Genomic DNA, 23,111 nt, shown 5'->3' on the forward strand with positions numbered 1-23,111 from the left:
CATAGTCGCATTTTAAGTACAGAATAGGCCTTTGAGAATAGAATTTAGAATATTATTTATTTTTGTTTCTATTAGCAACCTGTTATGCCATGACATTCTTTATCCATTAATAATGTAGAAAGAGCAACATGTTTCTAATTTAGTGTATGTGTGGCCACTGTGTACTGTATGTGGTACTTAAGCTGGCAGACCAAGGTGATTTAGGGGTGTTTGTATTTGTGTGTGTGTGTGTGTGTGTGTGTGTGTGTGTGTGTGAGTGTGTGTGTTATATGCTATAGTCAGCAGAACAGGGCTGTGGCTCAGTGTTTGTCCCTCCAATGTGTTTAATGGGCCCTCCACACATAGCGCTTCCCTGGTGAGAATGATGCTAATTACTGTACAGCACCTTGCCACACTCTCCTGCTGCTCCTCACGCTCACTCGCACGCACACACACACATACAGTACACACACACCTGTGCACAGATGTACACATGCACTTACACACACACGCACATAAAGTGATGCACAGACAGCAACAAAGCCCGCAAAGATCCATGCGAGTAAGCAGGCAGAATGCAAATGCAACCACAAGCAAATAAGCTCACAGTCAACCGGGCGCTCACGTGTATTCATAAACACGCACAAAACACACTCCCCACTAAAAAACAAGGACACAATAGTCAGCACATTTCTGCCCTCAGCCCACTCTCGCCGTGAGCTTCATTTTCTCCCTGTCTCTACAAACATAACCTCGGCTTTTTTTTCTTCTCTCTCACCACCTTAATTCCTCTCTGCCGTTCACAGACAACACAACATTAGCCCATTACCTCAACTTTCCCACCGTGTCTCCAACATTTTCAAACTCCTACTTCTTTCCCACTGCTTGCCTCCTGGAGCGAACTCTTTGACCCGTCACGTAAACATCACCTCATCTCCCTGACCTCTGACACCGTTTCGCGGATTATCCGAGTTCACAGGTCGCGCCCGCACATTGATCCAGAGGAAGCGGATCAACATCTTCAGTCGTGTTAGCCCGGCTTCTCCACAATGACTTGGCCTTGAAGTTGAACCAAGCAACCATTAAAAGCTTCTTATTCAAATGGATGCAGTGAGGCAGACTATGTGGGCTTTGGGAGGATATGTATGTGTGTGTGTGTGTGTGTGTGTGTGTGTGTGTGTGTGTGTGTGTGTGTGTGTGTGTGTGTGTATACTGTAACCGTATGAGCAACTGTGTGTGGGTGTATATGCCCATCTGAATGTTTGGAAGTGGGTGGGTCAGAGAGAGATAGATACACACGCGCACACAACCACGCGCTCACACACTAATAGGATGCAGAAAGCATACAGGCCTTTAAGAGAGGGTATGGGTGAGTGTGCGTCGTCCACGACTGCAATCAATTACAAAGCGTTGGGGCTGCATGTTCTAATCAGAGGCATAAATGTCAGCTCCTTTCCCCCGCACACGCATCCATTTGCATCCATTAATGCAGAGGGAGAAAGAAAGAGCGTGAGAGAGTGAGAGAGGGAGGCTGTTGTGTGTTTCATGTAGAGGAGCTGAAAGCAGGCAGGGTCGTGACAAACAGGGCAAAAAACAAAGCAGCATAACCAGTGATAACCCATCAAGTGGCTGCGCACTATATATGACCAGAAGTATATGGACATTTTTGTCTGTTGACACTCACGCCCCTGTGCACAAATCGAGCAAGTGGTATATCCAGTTCCCTTTGAATTCCTGCAAGTCAGGCAAGAGGGAGGAGGAGTGGAGATGAATGTTTGGAAAAGGAAAGGCAACAAATAAAAGAAATGGAGAAAATAATATAAAAAAGGAGTGTAAAGGCCTGAGGGCAGAGGTGTATTACTATGGTCTTCCTTCTTCCTGGGGAGTGTGAGAAGGGGAATGGAGTGCCCAGCGCAAAACCCAGACGGACCCACGATGGAGCTGCAGCTGTGATAGCAATTAGACCCTTATGTATTAAACATACCTTTTTAGAGAGCGGAGAAAGGAGAGAGAGAGAAGAGGAAGAGAGGGAAATGGAGAAAAGGAGCTGGGTGAGTAGTGGCCAGTGGAGCATCTGAATCATATCTCTGCCTCTCTTCCTTCCTCTCTCCCTCCTCTCCGGTCTCACTAAACAGCAAAACAGCGCAAGCTATTCCCCCCGCTGCTGTTCGGCGTCTCGAAAGGGTTCCAAAGTGATTAAAAGTCTGACAGCGGACACTTGTATACGTCCGCACAGCATGTAAACAGCTAACTCTCCCTTGTGCTGGCTTCTGCATTGGCTGCCTCTCTTCCTGTCTCTTCCCATGGCTGGAGCTGGGGGAAAAGGCACCGGGTTCACATGACTCGCAGTGTAGCTGCTCTCCATCCTTTTGAAGACTAATCGACCCTTCACTTGAACCTAATTGATGTTGCATCTGTGAGCACTGGCTCTCGGATTACTCAGTCAAACATGGTTAACTGGTTCCCAGGCTAAAGGCCAGAAAAATGTTTTGACTCTCACATATTGTAAATATGTGGCAGTCAATGACCATACACAGTATGTTGTCATAATATAAATATGCATTAGCCCCCTGTATAAAAAAAATAAAAATAAAGATGCATGATGCTGCCACTGATCAAGAATAAAACTCATTGTCAAATATGAGCATTACTGATTGGATGACATCAATGGTGACCTCTTTTTTTTCATCGACTTGTAAAATGTTTTTTGGCACCTGCAGTTTCCTCAGGCACTATCACCTGTGTAATATCTTATTGCTCAGACAATGCGTTGATATTCAAGACTACACAAAAGCGGTGCCGTTCTTGGCTCCTTTTTGATTGACATCCTAATTCACACGTGCAGCCTTGTTTGCACAATGCTTGATGGAGGAGCCATATGTCGTTTGAGATGAGGTTATTCATAGGTTGTTGTGTTAACTAGGAACACTGTTGAACCTGTCACTTCCTCTTGAGCTGACAAGCTTTATTAGAGGAGGGGAGGACACTCCTGTTTATTCATCCTCGGTCTACGGCACGCGGCGTGTGTCAAACTAGATCCACCATGCATAAGCTTGTTACATTTATTCAACTAGTGCCGTATTGGTACAACGGCTTTAGTCAATCAGTTGTGATGGAATCAGATTTGTTCCTGAGAATAAGTGTGTGGGAGAACAGGGACACATGCCACAATATTGTGAGACGGCAGATTGCCAGCACTCTAAAAAAAAAAGGGGGTGATTGCTCACTTATGGTTACTTGCTGTGGTATCACAACAATAAGCCTTTTTTACGGATGCCTGACTACCACCCACAAATAAGCATATGGCTAAAACAAGAAAAAAATTGCAGCACTCCCAGAGCACCGTTGCACATAGATGCACACAGAAACAGACACACTTCAAAACCTCATTCTGTTTGGCTGTTGTTTTTGTCAGTTTACGACCTAAACCCCCCATTGTTGAATTAACCGCGGACAGAGGGGTGGATGGCTGAAGCCACGGTGCCAGGGCTACGCTGGCCCAGAAAAAAGCCACAACACAAACTAACTCTTGGCAGGGGATGGAGAGGCAGTATTTTTCCAAAAACTGATTACCTTCCCTCTCCCCAGTGCTCCCTCTCCCTCTCTCTCTCTCCCCTCTCTCACTTTCTCGCTCTCTCTCTGAGACAAGCTGTTCCCTTGGCAGCTGTTTCGACAATGCAGATCCCCTAGCGTTGGGGGGAGGTTGGGAGTGTATATGTGGGTTTATGCGTATGTGCCACAGGGAGGAGGGTGGTGGCGGCGGCGGCGGGGTTGGTCACTAATTCAGGAACCCTCCACATGCAAATCAACACGGAAACATTGCCAAGCTTTTTCTCTCCGAGGCCCCGAGATGCTGAAACTGAGCATGATTAGCACTCAACACCAGTGTCAGATGCCGGAAACCCCGAGCTTTCTGAGGGCCTGGCCTTTTGTTGGAGCCCCTTCCGTTCGATGGCTGGCCCCATGGTCATGTTTTTCCAGGTGTAAGCTCTCCTGGCGAGCTGCTTTCATCCACCAGTTACACCAGGTTTTGTGGGTCCCACAGAGATCACTGCGAAGGGTTCCTGGAAAACACTCCAGACTGTTCTGCACGGCTCAGGTTTGCTGACGTGCAGATGTGGCATTAAATTAATGTGCAATCTTATTATATTTTACATGCATACCACGTGTTGAAAAAGTCTATTAGAGGCAAAATAACTATATGACTTTAACTAGGCTATCCTGGCAGGACTCATTAGAGGATAGATGATACTTCTCCAGCTAAAACATGAGTCAGATGTGGCCAGGGAGCCCATGGGCAGGAAACAAACACATCATAATCCTCCACTGTAATTGGGCAAATGAGAGATGTTGCCATTGGACAATGGCAGTGAAACAGATGGCAACGGAGAGGAATGTAAACCTCCCACTACCCCTAGCCTGGCTTTCTCTCTTTTACAGTATTGCTCCAAAAGGTAGAGAGGCAGGCATTATTTCAACAACCCCTTCAGATTGCCTGCCTCTTTCTGTCTTACAGTACATACATAAACACACACACAGACACACACACACACGTTTTCCAGCACAACTGATTCCCTCTTGTCTCCCATCAAAGCACCTTTTCCTCCAAGACCCCCCACTGAGCTTGCTTGCTAAGAGCCCTCCTTTGAGCCCCTAATGCACGGGCAATCAGATTAGGGCCGTCGATGTAAGCCTTGAATTACTCACGTTATGACTTGATTGGCCAATAATTTGATTGGAGTCACATCTCTACTTCCCCTGGTTCTTCAGATCCCATCTTCCCTGTCCCTCCTTCTCTTACCTTCTTCGTCTCCCTGTCTCCCTCTTGCTTGAGGCAAGAACAACAACAACAACACGTCTGGCTGTCAGATTTTGTGGCAGGGTTTAACCGTTTCCATGGGGATCTCAAAACTGACTCATCAAGGGGAAAGAAGCCGTCCTACTACCAGTCACATGCAACCTTTTAAACCAGCAACAGCATGTCTCTAAATAACCTTTGTGTTACTATATAATGACATGTGCTATACTGTAAATGTGACATAAAAACTAGACAGATACTGTTGGACAATCCAAATAAGGCTAGCAGGTATTGCCAGAATTGTTAACACAATAAAAAGTCAATGGGAGGAATTCATATAATAACTATTATATGAAAGACCTCCCTGAAAACAAAACAATAGCCATTTTATTATAATAATAACAAATAAAAAACTGTCTTAAACTCACTGACTCACTCAATAATTATGTGGGATTGTATAGTATCTATTCGGACCACACAGGGATTAACGCCATTGCAGATGTAAACAGGTAATTTACATTTTCGTTCAGCGCTCACAGACATACTGAACTGTGAATTTATGCGACAACTCATAGTGGGTGAATGTATACACACAGAGCCGGTGGTGTCAACATATGGAGAAATCCGTGCAGAGGTGTAAATATTCAACTACATCTGCCAGAAATAATGAAAATGTACTACAGTTGTTTTAGAATGAATGTAAAACAGACAGTTTGCGTTTATTAGAGTTGGTAAAAATGTATAGAGCATGAGGAGAGGGCTGTTTTATGAAGAGACGAGTAGACTTTATGGTGCTCCCTGGGGTGGCAATGTGAGAAATTTACAGTATTGTAAAAGCTAAAGGTAAAACATGTACATAAGTGTAAGTATGTATGACATTCTACTTTTATGTATAAAAAGTAAACAGTGATTCGAAAAAGCAAACAGAACCACATAGTAAAAGGACACTGTTGAAGAAAAGGACGTATCTTGTGCTATGAAAAACTAAAGCTATACTTCATCTTGAGGGTGGGTTATTTCTGAACACAGTCGGTTCAGATGAAGGGGCAGTCATTCCAGATAGGGAGTGATGTGATATAGTGAACAAAAGCATCCCTATATATTACAACTTAATCTCACAGAGGGCCCTCAGAGAGACTGATCATTATTCAAGATGGCAGCGCCTCCCCACCAACTAGCTTGTCAAGGCTGCCTCTTCCTTTTCCTGACAGTTATGAGGTGTACGTACCCTGTTAATAAGGGAATACCGACTCTGTGCTGTGATTCAGTGGTTGGTATACTGTAGCGTGGATCGTAGTATTGCTCTAAAAACATATGGCATACAGATCTGTGGTTTGTTCACATGAGGACTAGCAGAGACTGCGGAGGAGGCCGAGGGGTATTCTGTTTAGATATCCGGTGAAGAGGAACCGTGTAAAACACCACAGGAATATGTAAACTTCCCTGTCAAAATGATACAACACATGAGGAGCAATAGGAAAAGAAAAGAGGCATTAAGCTGATCAACTGATGTGCAAACAGCCTGGAGTACATATTTAAGGTGTCTCCAGTCTTATTTCACTGCATGAAGGCAAAGAGCTGATTCTGTTTGACTGCTAACTTCAAAATGAATCTGTGAAGAGTGTACTGCTCTGCAAATTAGCCTGGGAGACATTTTGTATCTATGTCACATACCCAGCAGAGAGAAGGATGCGGATGGATGCTCCCTCTACTGAGCGGATGGTTTGATAGTGATCACATCCCCGTTTTTTTTCTCCCTCCCTTTTTCCCTCTTGTCTAGCATTCTCAGTTTTAACTTTCTTCGGCTGTCACACTCTGGAAGAAGGCAGTCATCTGCTATGAATCATACCATGCTCTGAATCAAATGTAACAACACAGACTTGCCGCCATGTAAACACAGGCATACGCAAATGATGGCAACAGACAAATAGCAGTCGCTGGCAGAAACAAAGACATTCCCGTGAGCTGAGCATGTTTGACGCATATGAAAACGTACACATCCAAGAGCGAGCGATGAAGCAAACACAACGGCTGAAAAAAAGGAACTAAAACAAACTGAGAAAATCAAATATTTTGACATTGAGCATGAAAACAATATGGAAAAAAAACAACGTTCAAAATCAGAGTAATCCTTCATGGCAGTAAGAAAAAACCTGAAAGGAACTGCTAAGACTTCCAGGGCCATTTTAAGACGCTGTCAAGAAGAGAGAGGTCACCACCTTGATCGTGGCATACGATAACACAGGGACAACAGCACAGAGATAACCCAAAAGATAATGCAGAGATATAAACCAAAGATGGCAGCACGATAACCCTCACACCACATAGCTGCGACACAAGGATGGCATGGAGAATACTAAGATAACGCTCGAAACAATGCTGTGATATCACAGGCAAAAGCAGGAACAAGCCGGCACTTGGGCTGAACATCAAACACACAGTAAGTGAAGGAGACAGAAAAAAAAAAACGCTTTTAAGGTTTGGAGTGGAGGAGAAACAGTGAAAGACGTAAGAAAGACAAATGGAGATAACAGAAAGAGAGAGACAACACAATGAGCCAGCATGCCGTCACACTACAGACATCACAAGGCAGCCAGACAAAATATTGACACTGTGCAGAGACAAAAAAAAAGGCAAATTTAGTGACTTTTAGATAAGAGCCGATATAAATAAATGTGCAGGAAAAAGCAACATTTGCATGACAGGGGTCTTTGCAAAGGCGACATTTTCAAATAAACTGCTTGACTGTTAAACACACACGCTGAATCCTGAAACGGCGGAAAGTTAAGTAAGAAAACAATTATGAACAGCTAGAGACATTGAAAAGTTATCAGGGAGAGCTTTTTTCTTTCTGTCTGTTAGAAATACACTTGAAACCATGAGTGGGTTTTAGGAATGTGCTGATGTTTTGCTTTTGATGTAAAAGACTTTAGAGGACAGGCAATGATGTGAAATCACCTCAGAGGAGGCTTTACACCTACGTACCATACATCTATCTGTCTCACTTTCTCCCTCTGAACTGCTGACCATCTCTTATGCTTCCAGACCCTGGAGGAAGAAAAAGACTGTGCAGGTAAAAGATCCTCCACGCCTCCCCTCTCTGAGCTTAATTCCTTTTCTTTCTTCTCCACAACCATTCCCTCAACTCCACACAGCAACAGTCGCAGTGTGTATGTACATAAAGTACATGGGTGTGTGTGTCCACAGGGCTTAAGGGTGGCTGTCCTCTGAGCTTAGATAAATTACACTGACCTTGACTTCTCAGACCTCTGAGGCAAGACCTCAGTAGAGCAAGAAAGGTCAGAGCAGCATTTTTTCTCTCTTCTCATTATCTCTCTGACAGACAATAAAGACACGCATCATGCCAAAATGAACATTTCACACAATCAAGAGCGTTTGATAGTCTGATGAGAACCTTCACTGTCTCTATTTCCATCTCCTCCTGACTTTATCTCCGTCCTCCACGGCTGTGTCCACATGCTCACACACAAAGACTCATGGGAGTAGAAGATGAAAAGCGACCCGTTACTCTGGCTTTCCTCCTCCTCATTAAGCAGAATGGGACTGGGACTGGTGTCAGAGAGCTGGTTCATCAACGCTCAGCAAGACAGAGCCCCGGCCCTGATCTTCCTCCATCTCTGCTCTGCCTGCACTTGCTGCTCCCTCCTTCCTACAGACCTCTCACATATGATTGAAGACACTAGAAATGGAAACAGTCAGTGTAATTTAACATGGCAGGCCTGTAGAATTTGTTAAAGAGGGAGTGAGGTAGTGAGGGGAAAATGGTGCAATGGAGGAAGGAGGGTGGAGGATAAAGGGAAAGATAGAGGAAGTCATAATAAGGAAAGTTGTGGTTGATGGTGTGGGGACAGCTGGCTAATGAAGAAGGAACAGGCAAGGCTCATGGGAATCATTTGATGTGAAAGAGCTAGTTCAGTGACTCAAAGGTCAACTTTACATAACACTAACTACAATCTGCATATAATGGAAATAAAAAGTGATTAAATGTTCTTTTTTCTTTTACTAAAACATTGTATGAAACACAAACAAACGTACACTAAGCTATCTGTCTATGTGCAAGAGAAGTACAGCTAAGTGTTAGCACTGATACAGGCTCTAATCTGACTGTGCTGCAGCACCTGCAGCTATGATTAAATATGATCTATGCAGAGTGACTCTCAGTGCGATGGAATGGGGACTCACACATCAGTAGCTTAAAGTTTCCATATGTGCTTATGACGCTGCAGTTGAAGGGTGACATTAACCAAAAAAACATTTTCTGGTGAATTAAACATGAATTTAACACCCCGTGTTTAGATATAGTCAATTCAAGTGCATATAAGGTACTGTATAAACAGTGACAACCTTACTGATCATAAAGGTCTGTGTCTATAAGTGTAGTTTTCAAATACAGCCTTTACTGTTAGAAATGTGTGATACAATGTGATAAGGAGAGGATCTTCATCTCTTTGTCTATTATCCAACTATCAGTTCCCGTCTCAATGACTTCTATAGGATTTTCTGGAGGCTTCTTCAATCTTTGTTCATTTAAGTGTAGTTCATGGTCGCTTTTCAATTTGCTTTCTGAAGTGTTTGAAAATCAGAAATCTTTTTTTTTACTGTTTTCCTTTGACATTTGTGTATCATAAGAGTGCAGCTGCTGCCATTGATACGATTCATTTTCAGATGTGTGCTACTACTAGGTAGATCACAGTATGTGTGAATACTGTACATAAATGAATGAATAACAACAAAAAAGGCTCACTGACTGTTGTTTCTGTATGAGTTTACTACATTATCTTGCAACAAGCGGTCTGATTAGAATATCCATTATTAGGGCTGCAATATTCTGATATTTTTCTCTTTCTAAATATTGATTCCAATACCTGAACTTCTGTATCAGCTGGCAGAACTGATTGAAAATCTGAAAGCTAACCTACTAACTCTGTATAGATGTGATATGATTGCTGTCATTCTTGCATGGCAGGGCTCAGGTGACACCCTTTGTAAAACATGAGAAGATACATAAATAGCATGGAACATTTCTCACATCATCTCATTTGACTGTCAATGAATAAAAAAATAAATAAATGGTGGCATGAATGACAATTTCTACACCAGCTTTCTTAACACCCCTCAAAATCAAAGCATTAAACACTGTGCACATTGCCTTTACAATGCTGGGACATTGCAGTGCAATATATTACCATATTACCAATTATATGGGCAACTGTTTTTATTTGAAAGAAAACCCTTGTTATATCAATGTGCACAACCATCATGTTTATGAATTCATTATGTGATTGGATGGATGTATTGACTCATGAAGTCACTGATACCCCCACCAGTATTTTAAGCAGTTCTATGGATTGAAATGCATATTTTTCAATTACTACATGTGTAACTATACACCTGGATCACTCATCCTATTGAATCCTTTCTTTTTAAACTTCTCCTTGTGGTTTCCAGTCAGGGGTGCGTCAGGTTTTTACATTTTTATTTGTTTATTTCGGGCATGTCAATTAAATCATCATCATCACACTTCGTCTTAGTTCAAATAATACAATACACAAGTATTAAGTAAGTATTAAGGTGGAAAAGATTGGGTTTCTTTTTTTTTGTTACTTCTGAGGCCACATATAAGCAGCTGAAAGAAACTGACAAAAAATAGGCTACAAGAGTACCACTCAAGTTAAAATTACAGTTCTCTAGACTGGAGGATAGCAGTAAGTAGCCCTGCTGTAGTATTTCTGACACCTCAAATTCAATGAAAGAAAAGTGCTCAGTGCTTTCCCTTTATGTACATCAACGGTGTGGTATCTTGCTGTGCTGAGGAGTGCAGTATGGTTATTAAGGTTAAATATCTCAAATGTGTAGTAACAGCACTGCATAGCAGAGGAAGGAGGGGATGGATAGAGGGATAGGTGGAGAGGTGGTGTGATATAGGAAGGACCGGGGGTGGCTGGCATCGAGGAATCTAATCCCCAAGTTAATTAGTATGACTGATGAAGACAAATTGAAAGGGGTCAGCTGAATCAGAGAGAGCGAGCACGGGAGGGCTCATTGTGTGCAAAGCACATGTAGTTTACCACAAAAAGGACACAGTGAGATGTTTAGAAAGCAGCTTCTTGCTCATATCACAATAAGCCTGGCAGGGAATTAACCAGCACAGGTTGAAGAATAAACCAAACATTCTTGGTGCTAGCTTTCGTTCATCTATTCACAGGTTGTCTTCTCAGGGCCAGTCGAGTAAATGAATGCAAAGCGTTTCACCTGGTCTATGTGTGTCAATGTTGAGTGTGGTAGCCCGGTCCTTTGAACGTTGTCTCTGCGGGCCTGCTAATTGAGCCAGATCAATTCACAGAGACAGCGAGCAGGTTGGCACAGTTGCCACATCAAAGAGATTCTAATAACTGCACACTGTGGCCATTACCAAGCCTGAAAAAGCCATATTTATGTTTGCTTCAAAGCAAGCATGGCAGCATTGAAAACACCCAGAATGCAGACCTTCGCTATTCTTTTTCAAGCCTACAGTTTAGACACAAGGCCATTTTGGTGCAATTTGGGAACAGAATAGACGCTATTCACACATACATGAATACAGCCACTCCAAATTGTGCTTTAATTAGAGCCCTTTTTCTCTGCGAGTAGAGACCAATAAAAACACACGCAAAAAGAACCTAATGACAGACTGTAATTGTTAAAAAGAAATGGCAATCATGTCAAAATGATTCCTCTGTATCTGTGCTAAGTTTCACACAGCAGCAGTCTGGCAGGATTAGTTATGCTGATGCTGTCTATTGCCAGTTATGCCTTTCCTCCCCCTGTCTCTCCATCTATCTCTCTCTCCCTCTCTCTCTCCAACTCCCTCTGCCTTATAAGTGATAAGTTTGTAACTTTGGTCATTAGTGCTGGCCTGTCTCCTGCTGCACAGGCTGTCTGAGGCGACATTATGGCTGGCAGGCCTCTCGCTCCCGCCTTCCAGTGCTCGATCTTCCCGCAATGTCTCTCACTTTTTGTGTCCCTCTCTCACCCCAATTTTTCTCCCACTCCTTCCTAACTTCCTTGCTTCATCTCCTCAAGCTTTCACTGATTTATACTTAGTCTCAGCTCCTCTGTTCCTCACTCTGTCTCACGCTCACAGCTCGGCACGTCTCCGCGCTGCTCGGTGAAATAATTTACCGCACGCAGCGCTCCTGCGGATGATTGAAGCGTAATTAGACGGCAGAGACATTGGAAGCCAACGGAGGTGCTTGGGAGCCAGTGCTCGTCAGATGGTCCGTCTCACTCTCATTGGCTTTGCCCTTCAAAACTATCACTTCAGCTGGAGGAGCGGGGAGGGGTGGGGGGCGGTGTGCTGCGCCACATCACAGCTAACTACATCGCACAGAAATTACATGTTGGCAAACGATGTATTCATTTTTATGGTTTATTTTACGGGTACCGACATTTTCCTTTATTCATGTCAGTGCAAAGGTAGCTTATCTGAACTGAAACATGTAAAAAGTCCACAGTGCTGTTTAAAGCGCCAAACTTAAAGCAGAAGTAAGCAATATTTTTGTGTTAATATAAGTCTTAAATAGTTATATCTTCCGACAGCAATCACTTACATAGAGTGTTTGGACCGAAACACGGGTCTCTCAGTCCCTCTGCTCTACTCTGAGTCGAGGAGAAAACTTTTCTTGTATCCTACAATTTTTATCCAATGAGGAGAGAGAACGGCATGAAGGGCTGTGTGTGCAGCCAAGGGATGCGCGTGAATGTGATGACGTAGGGACGAGGACCAATAGAGCCATGACGAGGGCGGGGTCTGCTAACTCCGTCGGCTGACAAGAAGTTATGGTGCGTTCAGGGCAGCCTGTAACTCCTGTTTTTCCGACCTGTGAAGTCGTACCAGTTCGATCTGGTACGAGTTCATGGGTCGGAAGTTACAAGTGGCCATTATAGTGCACTTTCACAGGCAACAGGTCGGAGAAACGCGAGTTGCGGGTTGCCTGGAACGCTACAAAGTCGTAAATCGTGACTTGAAGCCGTAACTTACGGTTTCAAAAGCCTGCCTGGAACGCAGCATTAGCCAAAACGACCGGATCGCTTACTTCTGCTTTAACTGTTCATTACTTGAAAAGTATATCAAAGACAAATACTGTAAATTCAAGATTAGCCCACATTTATACAGTATGGGGAATCAAAATGAAAAGGAATGAGACAGAAAGCAATTAGCTTTATGCGACAGAGTGCCGGTAAGTCACCTTGGTGGAGAGGAGGCAACTAAAGCCACAGGTGCTTGCTAAAGGACAAAACTATACTTAACAACGAAGAAGTGAAGTATCTACAATATGCTTTCCAGCATCTTTTGGATCAATGCTCGCTGCATTCAAATGTGTTGCATGGTCGGCAAAAAAATATGGAAGGAAACAAGCTGCTGTGACTGACTATAATCATAAGGAACCCTGTCAATAGCACCTGTATCCCCCAGAGTGTGTCCAATTATCCTGCTGTATTCACAACACTATACCCCTCCCCTCCTCAACACATCCTCCTCAAAGTTAACCCATGCTTAGGTGAAGGCAGGCTTCGCTCGGCTAGCTGTTGTCAGCAGCCAACTTTAACGGCACCGTCAGCCAACCCTTTGATTATTTCCCAGAGGTCACTCTGTGTTGAGCTGAACTGTGGGGTCCCGGGGGTCAACGGAGCTGAAACGTCAGAGGAGTCACCTTAAAAGGATAATAAGGAGACTGCTGACTGACTGTGGACCACCCACAGTGGAATCCTTGCTTTTCATGTGAATATAAATGTGATATTGACATGAAATCTTCCACAGGAGAAGAGAGAAAGGAAGAGACAGCAGAAGAGAAGGAGCAAGTGCAAAGAGGAGGGAGAATAAATGAGAGAGAAAGTGAGCGAGAGGACTGAACACGCTGGTTCGTTTCACACCGTTAAACCATCTGAAGCATCTGCTGGTGACTACTGGTTGATGTGCCGGTGCGAGCACTGTGTTATAAACATTTGGGATTCACTTCATGGAGGCACTTTAATGATGCTTTTAGCATAATTTCCCCACTGTAATGTGAAGTGAAGGGCGAGCAGCGCCTTCCTGTCTGCCTGTAGCTTCTGTGAAACTTATTCATATTGGCTATTGGAACAGGGGGAGTGATGGAGGCACACTGCACCACAGGCTCCGTCACCACGGCTTAAACCAGGGCATCTGCGAAAACTCAAAAATCAATACCTTTGCTGAATTTGACGCTTAGGTTTCAAGTAACTGCAGTGCCATTTTTTTTTTAAATGTTTAAATAATTTTCTGAACATAAAATAACATCAGACTGGATGAAAATCATAAGAGAGTGACATGTAAAGAATCAAATATAGAACTCAGAAGAATTTTACTTGACTATTTGAGAGATAAAACAAATTCAAATAACACAGATCCACATACATCTTAATGAGGAGCAGCAGTAGTGCATCAGTATCACAGAATTTGTAGTGGATTTAAAGAATGCAAGTTCATATTGGTGCTAAGTATGTTTAACTTCAAAGCAGGGTGTATATCGTCAGACTCCATAGGATGTTAGAGTTGTTTTTGCTAATTCTAGCCTGTCCACAATGAGAAGAGAAAGAGAAAAGAGTACCAAAAAAAAAACAGAAAGAAGAAAAGGACAGCTTTGTTTTCATCCGGACTGTTATCAGCAGAAGCCGACTGCAGGGAGAATAGGGAGGGATGATTTCCATAAAGACTGGCTGTTGTCTGAAAGCAAGCAGCTGTCAGGCGGAATTACCTCTCCGACACAGACACCACAATCGAGGGCGCCCTTCCCATAATTCAGTCTGATTGGCTCAAGGGGAAAATGGCAGCCTGTGGAGAGTGAGGCGAGCGGCTGGTTGACAGGTTTGCATTTGCGGAGCTAGATGTGGCGTTTACCTGTTATCATTCTGTCGGCTCAACGTGTCAGTTTTCTCAGTTCAGAAAGCTACCTCAACAAAGTGACACAGAGAATGGAGTCCACGGTGTTAGGAGGCAAACGCGTGCCATAACGTTATTACACACACACGTGCACGCACACACGTTTCCACTGGAGCTACCAAGTCATTAGTTTAGCTTAGCATAGCATTAAGACAGGGAAGGAGGTGAAATCTGCTAGCTTAAAAATGATATTGTTTGTAACGGTAACAAGCAGCGTTAAAACTTTCAAAGAACTCAACTGTCTTATCTGCTCACAAACTAAAATGTAAAAATAAGAGGTTGCATTTTTATTCTGATTTCTGTCTCTAGCTTTTTCCTTGGCAACCGGTGGCCGGGTGCCGTCACCTCCTGCCTGGCTTGCTGCCTCACGGTGATTACAAGACTGCAGGAAGTCGCTGTGTTTTTTTTATCCCCCCCAAAAATAGTTATCAGCACATGACTCCATGTAAAATCACAGTTGGCTTTTTTCTTGCATATCTGTATTTTTCAAGATCAAACAAATGAAATGCAGCATATTAATTTGTCAGTTTGTAAATGGATCTAGGCTTGTTGTTTCCCCGTGCTTTCGGCCTTTAAACTAAATTCAGGTACTGTATTTGCATCCACAGCCTTCATACTAAAACACACAGAAAATGAAGAACTTTGTTTGCAGCAAAAGACAAATACTGGTTAGCTCCCCCTTTGCTCTAACCACAGCCTTTGATCTTCACAGCGTGGATTCAAAAAGATGTTGGAAACATTCCTTTGCGATTTTGCTCCATGTTGACATGATTGCATCACATAACTTCTGCAGATTTGTCAGCTGCATATTCATGCTGCCAATCTCCTGTTCTACCACATCCCACCCCCCAGATGTTCTGTCGGATTCACATCTGGTGACTGGAGAGGCCACTGAAGTTCGCTGAACTGATTATCATGCATATGAAATCGGTTTGAGATGACTTTTGTTTTGTGACACGGTGCATTATCAAGCTAAAAGTAACCATTAGAAGATGCGTTCATAAAGGGATGAACATGACCAGAAACAATAGTCCGACACATTGTGGGTTTCAAACAGTGGTTGATTTCTAATAAAGAGCCGGTAGTGGCTAAGAAAACATTCCCTACACAGCATTAGACCTGCAGCCTGGACCTTTGACACAAGGGTTAAGAGTATTAAAAACTAATTTTGGCTCCGTCATTCGCCTTAACACAAATCTTGATTCATGAACCAAGATTTTCCAGACTTCAACTGTCCAGTTTTGTTGAACCTGTGTCCACTGCAGCTCCAGATTTTTGATCTTGTTGACAGAAGTGGAACCAGATGTGGTCTATTGCTTGCAGCTCATTCCCCTCAAAGTTGGACATGGTGTACAGTGGTCATCTGACTGACTGCAGCCTTTCTGTCAGGTGCAACCAGTCAGGCTGCTCTCCCCTGACCTTTCCTATCAACAAGACCTTTCTGTCTGCAGAACTTCTGCTCACTGGATGATTTTAGTCTCTAGAAACTCATGCACCGTACAATAAATGCAAATTTTACTTTTGTGTATGTGCACAAATAATTGACAAGAAAACATGCTCATATAGAAATAACCATATACTCACAAGCACACACACAGACACACATTGTTAAATTCATACACAAATTTTGACACAGGCATAGAGGCAGATAGAAAAACACACAAATGCTCCACACCTATGCTAAGCGCTCTTATCTGTGACTTGTGTAGAGGTGAGTGACAGGAAGGGAGGCACAGGGGGAAGTGTCCTTTAGGTGTCTTAATTATGGCTCCTCTCCTCCCTCTCGCTGTCACTATCCCCAGGGGAGGGCAAGACAAAAGGAAGGCAATGTTTCATCTCTGCTGCCTTGGTATTTCAAATTCCAAGGGGAGTAAGAGAAGAGAGACAGCAGGCTGTTACATTGGGAAAAGAAGAGGAAATCAAGTGACACTTCCCTTTTCCCTCTGTTTCATTCTTCTTGCCTCTTTCACAGCCGTGTTTAAAATAAGCCACCTTAATAAAAGCATTTTAATGGCATCAAGGAAGGAAAAGAGGGAAAACTTGATTACTGTGACGGTTTTATTTAATGAGCTCAAAGCCTCTGGCTCTGACTTGCTATTCGTTTATTACTTTGTTGTGGAGAGATATATGTGACAAAATGGAGCAGAGAGAGTGAGAGAATGAGGCTGAACGCTCTTATTGCGGAAGTCGTCCGTGGCGTTAGCAATCGTCTTTGTGATTTACACCTTCCTCAAAGCTCACCTGGGTTTTCATCCGGCTCCGCCAGGGGAACACTGTTCCGCCGCGACAGAGCCGAGGGTGTCACAGACACCTTGGCAGGTAGGCAGACACAGAGACAGCCTGCTGTTAATTATTGATGGGAATAAATTGCACTCATTGGATGTCTGGCAGTGCAACCCATGGTGGATGTGAATACAAATGTGTTTATGAATGTGTGAGTGTTTGTGTGCACTGAGGGAAAAAACGATGGCAAAAAAAAAAAAATAGCATTAGGCAAAAGAGGCGGGGGTTAGAGAGAAAGACCTGGAGACGAGGTGGAGGAGGAGGAGCTAATAGAGTGATGGTAGTGATACCTGGTAAAGAGACATTAGAGAGATGCAGAGGGAGTCTATAAAAGCAAACTACTCAGTTGATGTCTCTCACAAGTGTGATAAAAACACAGAGCTGCGGCGCACAACGCTAGCTGTTTCATTTGTGTGAACAGAACAAGGGAAAATTTAAAAATAAACCCTTATATGAATGCTAATAGAAAATGATTCTGTGACTGAGCTGAGACACACAGACACACGTGCACACACACACACACACACACACACACACACACACACACACACACACACACACACACACACACACACACACACACACACACACACACACACACACACACACACACACACACACACACACACACACACACACACACACACACACACACACACACACACACACACACATTCTTAAAAAGGTCAGCTCTTTTGTTTTGGGACACAGGAGCTCTCTCATGAAAATATTGACTGAGAAAAGGGGAGCAATGCAAAGTGTGGTCTTAAAATCAGATGGGCAAAGAGCACAGCTTCTTATCTGTATTCTGAGAGCCTGGCCTCTTATAAATATTGGAAGGAGGACACTGGTGGGGGAGAGGAAACGGCCAAATGGTGCATTTGAGAAATGGCACACCTGAGCACCGCACAGAATATCATCTCCTCCTGTCAGATCTCATCCCATTTGATCAAAATAATTGCCACATTCATCGTTATCATCAATTCTGTCATCTTCACCGGAGCCATGGCCATTCTCCGTCTAATCATGGCTTCTTTGGCTTCAAGTAGGGTGGGGTGGGGGGGGGGGATTTTGGCATCAAATCAAATGCAGGGCATCTCATCTGAGAAAATCACTCATAATGTACCCTCACAGTCATCACCATATTCATTGCTTTAATGCTACTGACATTCTGTTCACCTATTTAGATATTCTGACACCTGCAAATCTTCGGCCAGTACCAAAATAGCCTGCCTTAGCCACGTGGGCTCGTCTGTCATAGATGTCCAGAGAGAGGTCCCTGCTGTGCTTTGGTCTATGGTGATATTCTCTGCGGAGTCAGCAGGGAAATTAAAAATTAACAACAGGAAAATGAGACAAGGACAGTGCGATCACCACACGCCTCCAACGAGGACCGACATGCACCAAACAATGTCACGGTTGTATCACAGTTCTTTTGGGGTACAGCTCATGGTCCTGTTCCTGGTCCAACTGACGACCTGTTAAAACTGACCAACAGCCAAGCATTCAGCCAAAATTATAACAAACAATACAACAATCTAAGGATGAATGGTGGATAGGTATATACCTTGCCAGTGTGCTTTTTTAACTCTAAGCCACATCTCCCTGTGTATTCGTGTCTGTCAACCTGGCTCCATTGGGCAATTCACTGGGGCCCCCTTTGTACGACTGAAACAGCTTCCATCTGCTTCCACTTTAACAGGCTAATAATACTGCACAACACAGGGCAAGCGGCTGGTCAAATCTCAGTCAAGGCAGTGATAGCTCACACACCAGCAGCCAGATTTGTTTGTCGTGGCATGACAAAACACACTCACACGCACTCCAACACATAACGAAGTCCATATAACCACTTGAAACAAGCAACTCGCAAATGTACAAGAAACGTTTTAATACTGGCTTGTGTGAGAGAACAGTGTGGCCCTGTCAGACAGCGTGAGGAAGACAAAACAGACCTGGCTGCACCACAGTTTGTCACGTGACGACACACAAATGCACCCACATTCAAGAGTTTTCTTATAATAACATGTACAAGGATGTCATTAAACAACAAAGCAACATGGGAAATTACTTTCAGTAAGAACGTGTTTCTGGACAAAACCAGTTTGTATGTGGAAGCTTTCAGATCCATCAGCATCTATTAAGAGTGTTAAGTGTACAATATTAACTCCCTCAGGGCGAAGTGAATGTGCAACAAAGTGCTAATGATAATGCAAGAGGAAGTGGTGACGCCAACGTGTTTTTAAACACTCCTTACCTTGGCCATTTGGGCCTGCACCCCAGTGGCTTTGAGAGACGACACGGCCTTCTGTGCTGCAGCTGGGCTGTCAAAATCCACAAAGCCATAGCCTGGAGAGAGGGGAGGGGAGAAGAGAGGGAGAGATGGAGGGGGAGAGAGGAAAAGAAAAAAAGACAAGCATTAGAAAAGAAAAAATTAAGGCAGATGACTAACAAGGAGAATGACAGGCACTTGGTAATTGTAGCAGTAATAGGTTGGTAACATGACTACACAGACTGCCAGTTCTCATATCTGGTGAGCACTACATTGTTTGATAATTAGTGACACTGACGCTCATAGGGGGATGCTATGCATCTTAATTAGCAGCATGGATGAGTGATTCAGTAATAACAAACCCCGGCACCCTGCCCACCTCCACCTCCACACACGTACACACACACAAGCACACACACACACACACATACTCTAATTCACATATGCATGTGCAAACACAAACAAAAACACTGAGTAGCGTACAAATAAAGAATGAAGACCATCGCCGCCACAATTCTGTCAAAGAAAAAAAAATCTGATTTGTAGTTTAATGACAGCCCATATGCATTACTTCAACAAGTAGAATAATTCATGTAATGGTAATTTATGAAAAGTCCATGATTAAAAATCCATGATTAAAGAAATATTATACACATGTACACACTCATCCAAACTCATTCTTCAGAACATCATAATTTCCGGTTTTTACTTGTACAGCCTTTTGATTTTCGAAGACTGTGAAGCTGGCTGGCCCACATCGTGTTCCTCAACAACCAGCATATTAACACAACCCCATTTCACAGCCTCCATAATCCTCTCCCCGGTAACAAATCTCTCAAAGGTTGACAGCGTACCAGAGCTACTGCCATTCCTCTCTCTCTCTCCCTCCCTCTCTCTTTTTCAAACACATAAACACACTTATTTCTCACAATTTTCTGTCCATCTTCTTACTGTCCTCCACTGTCCCTCTCTGTCTCTCTTACTCTCTCTCTCATATTTTTTCTGACATTAACAGCCACCAGCCCCCATCTGGAAATTCATCAGCGGGGGAAAGTGGAGGGAATGAAATTTGTGGCTGTGATTTATGAGTTATTGTGATCCCGACGTTCTGCGGGATGTATCGGAGACGGGGGTCACGTCTGTGTTAATTAAAATTTGGTGGCGGATTAAAAGCAGTCAATGGTGCCCTCTGATCCACTGTTTCAGAAGGAAAGTGTAATTAGAAAAGGATAATGGGTGTGAGGTGTGTGTGTGTGTGTGTGTGGGGACGACTTGCTGGCGTTGTTACCCCATCATGTTAGGAACGATCATACTCACACATACACATGCACGTTGTACTTTCTCACCTTCCCTGTGTGAGTTTTTTTTTTTTTCAAATATCTCACTAGCGCTTCAGGTGTGACTGTGTGCGGGTGCTGGTGGGAGAGTAGGGGTTTGGGTCATTTTCCTGTCGGATGGCGGTGAAAGAGTGTGGAGTAATGTGAAAATCATAACCAGTGGCGGAAGAGAAATCGAGCGCGAGGACTGATTAATGGCCAGCTGTTAGAGCGGGGCTGGGAGGGGTGGGTCTTTAATTGTGGAAATATGAAGAGCCAGAGTGAAATGTGCAGATTCAAGTACCAGCGATAGTCAGAGAAACTGGACTGTGAAAGATGTATTTTCTTTAATCGATGCGAGAACGCTCCCACGTTTCACTTAACTCAAGCAGGGATAGTAACGTTCCCATTTAGCCTGATTTTGACCCAGAACTGGTCACCGCAGGCTGAATATTTACGCAAGATTGGTTGTCGTTGTTGTTTGACGTTCGGTTGCATCACAGGCCGATGAAATATGTGGTCCTTAGAGAATCTGGTCGATTTCTAGTATGTCAGAAACTGTGGCTGAATGTTTGATTCCCCACATGGCTGCTGTCAAAACATTGTTTTTCAACTCTAGTGATCTTGTTTGAATATTATTGGATTAGTATTAGCATGGATTAGATTAGTAAATTGTGGCTAACTCCAGTCTTGACTCAGACTGTAAACCAAAAACTCCTGCAGAGAGAAAATACCAGCCTTTTTACATCTTTTGCTGCCACTAAAATACACAAATACACTATTAGGGATTGAGTTTTATTTGTGTCGGTCACAGAAATGAAAAAAAAAAGCAGATATTTCACAAAATACCAGACAGTATAGACTACAAATGACAAGGTGAGGGTTTCCAATAGGACCCACAATGCAGAAAGAGGAAACAGGGAAACAGGTATGGTAGAACGAAGAAATGTTTTATGGACTTACAAAGGACACAAAAGAAGGCGCTGGGGAACACAGGAGCTGGCAAGAACAGACAGGTGACACTGAGAATGAACGCAGACCAACCAACAAAGAGCAATGGGAGAACGCTGAGGCAAAATAAACGAGGGGGAAACGAGACACAGGTGGGGCTATCACACGCACAGGTGAGACACATGAGGTAATCACAGGAGGAGAAGACACAGGGAATTTCAAAATAAAACAGGACATAAACAGGAAACAAAAGACAAACCGTGACAAGAAAGTAAATATTCAGAAGCTTCAGTTTCACTTGAGTTTTGCCTAACTGCAGTTATACAGTATTGATGCACTACATTATTGACTGAAGTGATTTGATAAATTTTCAAACAAGGCTTTCTGGCAGTTTTTGCTGTTGGCGTCTTGCTTATCCCAGTGCCAGCAGCATTGAGGCCAAAACCCTCATTTAAGTACCCAAAACTAGAGAGCAACATACACAAGCGTTTTCTTATCCGATATACAGTAACCCCAGTGGACAGCATTATTTATCTGTCCCTTCCAAATCTTATACAAATCAAACATAAATCTCTCTTTTTTTTTTTTTTTAAGTATATTTTTGGGCTTTTTCGCCTTTTATTTGATAGCACAGTAGAGATAGACAGGAAAGGGGGAGGCAGAGAGAGGGGGAATGACATGCAGGAAAGGTCTGCCCGACGCGAGACTCGAACCGGGGATGCCTGCGTTGAGGACTGTAGCCTCTACATGGGGCGGCCGCTTTAACCACTGCGCCACGCACAGCCCCACATAAATCTCTTTTTAAGATGTGGTTGAGGATTACTTAGATTTAGTCAGAAAAATGAAATTATTTTTCTGGGGAAACCATGGTTTGAGTTTAAAAAAACATCACTGCATTAATTTTAGAGGATCTTTAGCATCACACTCAATGTATTAAACATGTGGTTGAAGTGTTTGAAATAGGAAATGAAGAGCACTCCTGAGCATTGAAGGCTAATGTCGTGTTGACCCATCCATCCGGCCTGACCTCCTTCCTACACAGACTTTGCCACCTTCTAATAATTCCCCTTTTCCTCTTGCCATCATCCCTACACCTCCTACAGAGCTTTGTCACATGAACGCAAACATATGTCAGTTTGAGGAACTCACTGAAAGTGACTGATGTTGTCTTTCTTCGTGGAAGGACGGTCTGGTTTTGAGCAAGGCTGAGATCTGGTGACTGTGAAGGCTATAGCATGTGATTCGCATCATATTTATTCTCATTAAACTGTTCATTGACACCTCGTGTCTTGTATGTGAGCATCTGCAGGCATCGTGATGTTGTTCCATTTTATATGCAGGGTTTTCCCTTCAGTTTGTCACATGTCTGTGTTTTTTTGGTGAAAATAAATAAATAAATGAAAATTAAAACTGCTCACAATGGAATATCCTGCGTATCTGGAATATTGTTTTTGGAGACACATGACGTCTTTTAAGTGTTATTTTTCACTGTACCACAAACAACATTCCATTCACCTCCACTGCAGTGGGGGAAGACAGAAAAATGAAGTG

General features: G+C 43.3%; 1 protein-coding gene across 4 annotated transcripts in view; it reads right to left on the bottom strand.

The window, feature by feature from the left end:
- The window catches only part of LOC310993609 (RNA-binding motif, single-stranded-interacting protein 3), a gene marked incomplete at both ends in the record, with an annotated part of 259,796 nt that overhangs the window by 95,498 nt on the left and 141,187 nt on the right, over positions 1-23,111 (bottom strand). For all 4 annotated transcript variants that reach the window (XM_083982008.1, XM_083982009.1, XM_083982010.1 and 1 more), the window contains one exon: positions 19,279-19,370. In XM_083982008.1, the coding sequence (XP_083838134.1) occupies positions 19,279-19,370 (92 nt within the window). The remainder of the gene's footprint in view (positions 1-19,278; positions 19,371-23,111) is intronic.

Source organism: Trachurus trachurus, assembly GCF_905171665.1.
Source record: "Trachurus trachurus genome assembly, chromosome: 11".
Taxonomy (NCBI): Eukaryota; Metazoa; Chordata; class Actinopteri; order Carangiformes; family Carangidae; genus Trachurus; species Trachurus trachurus.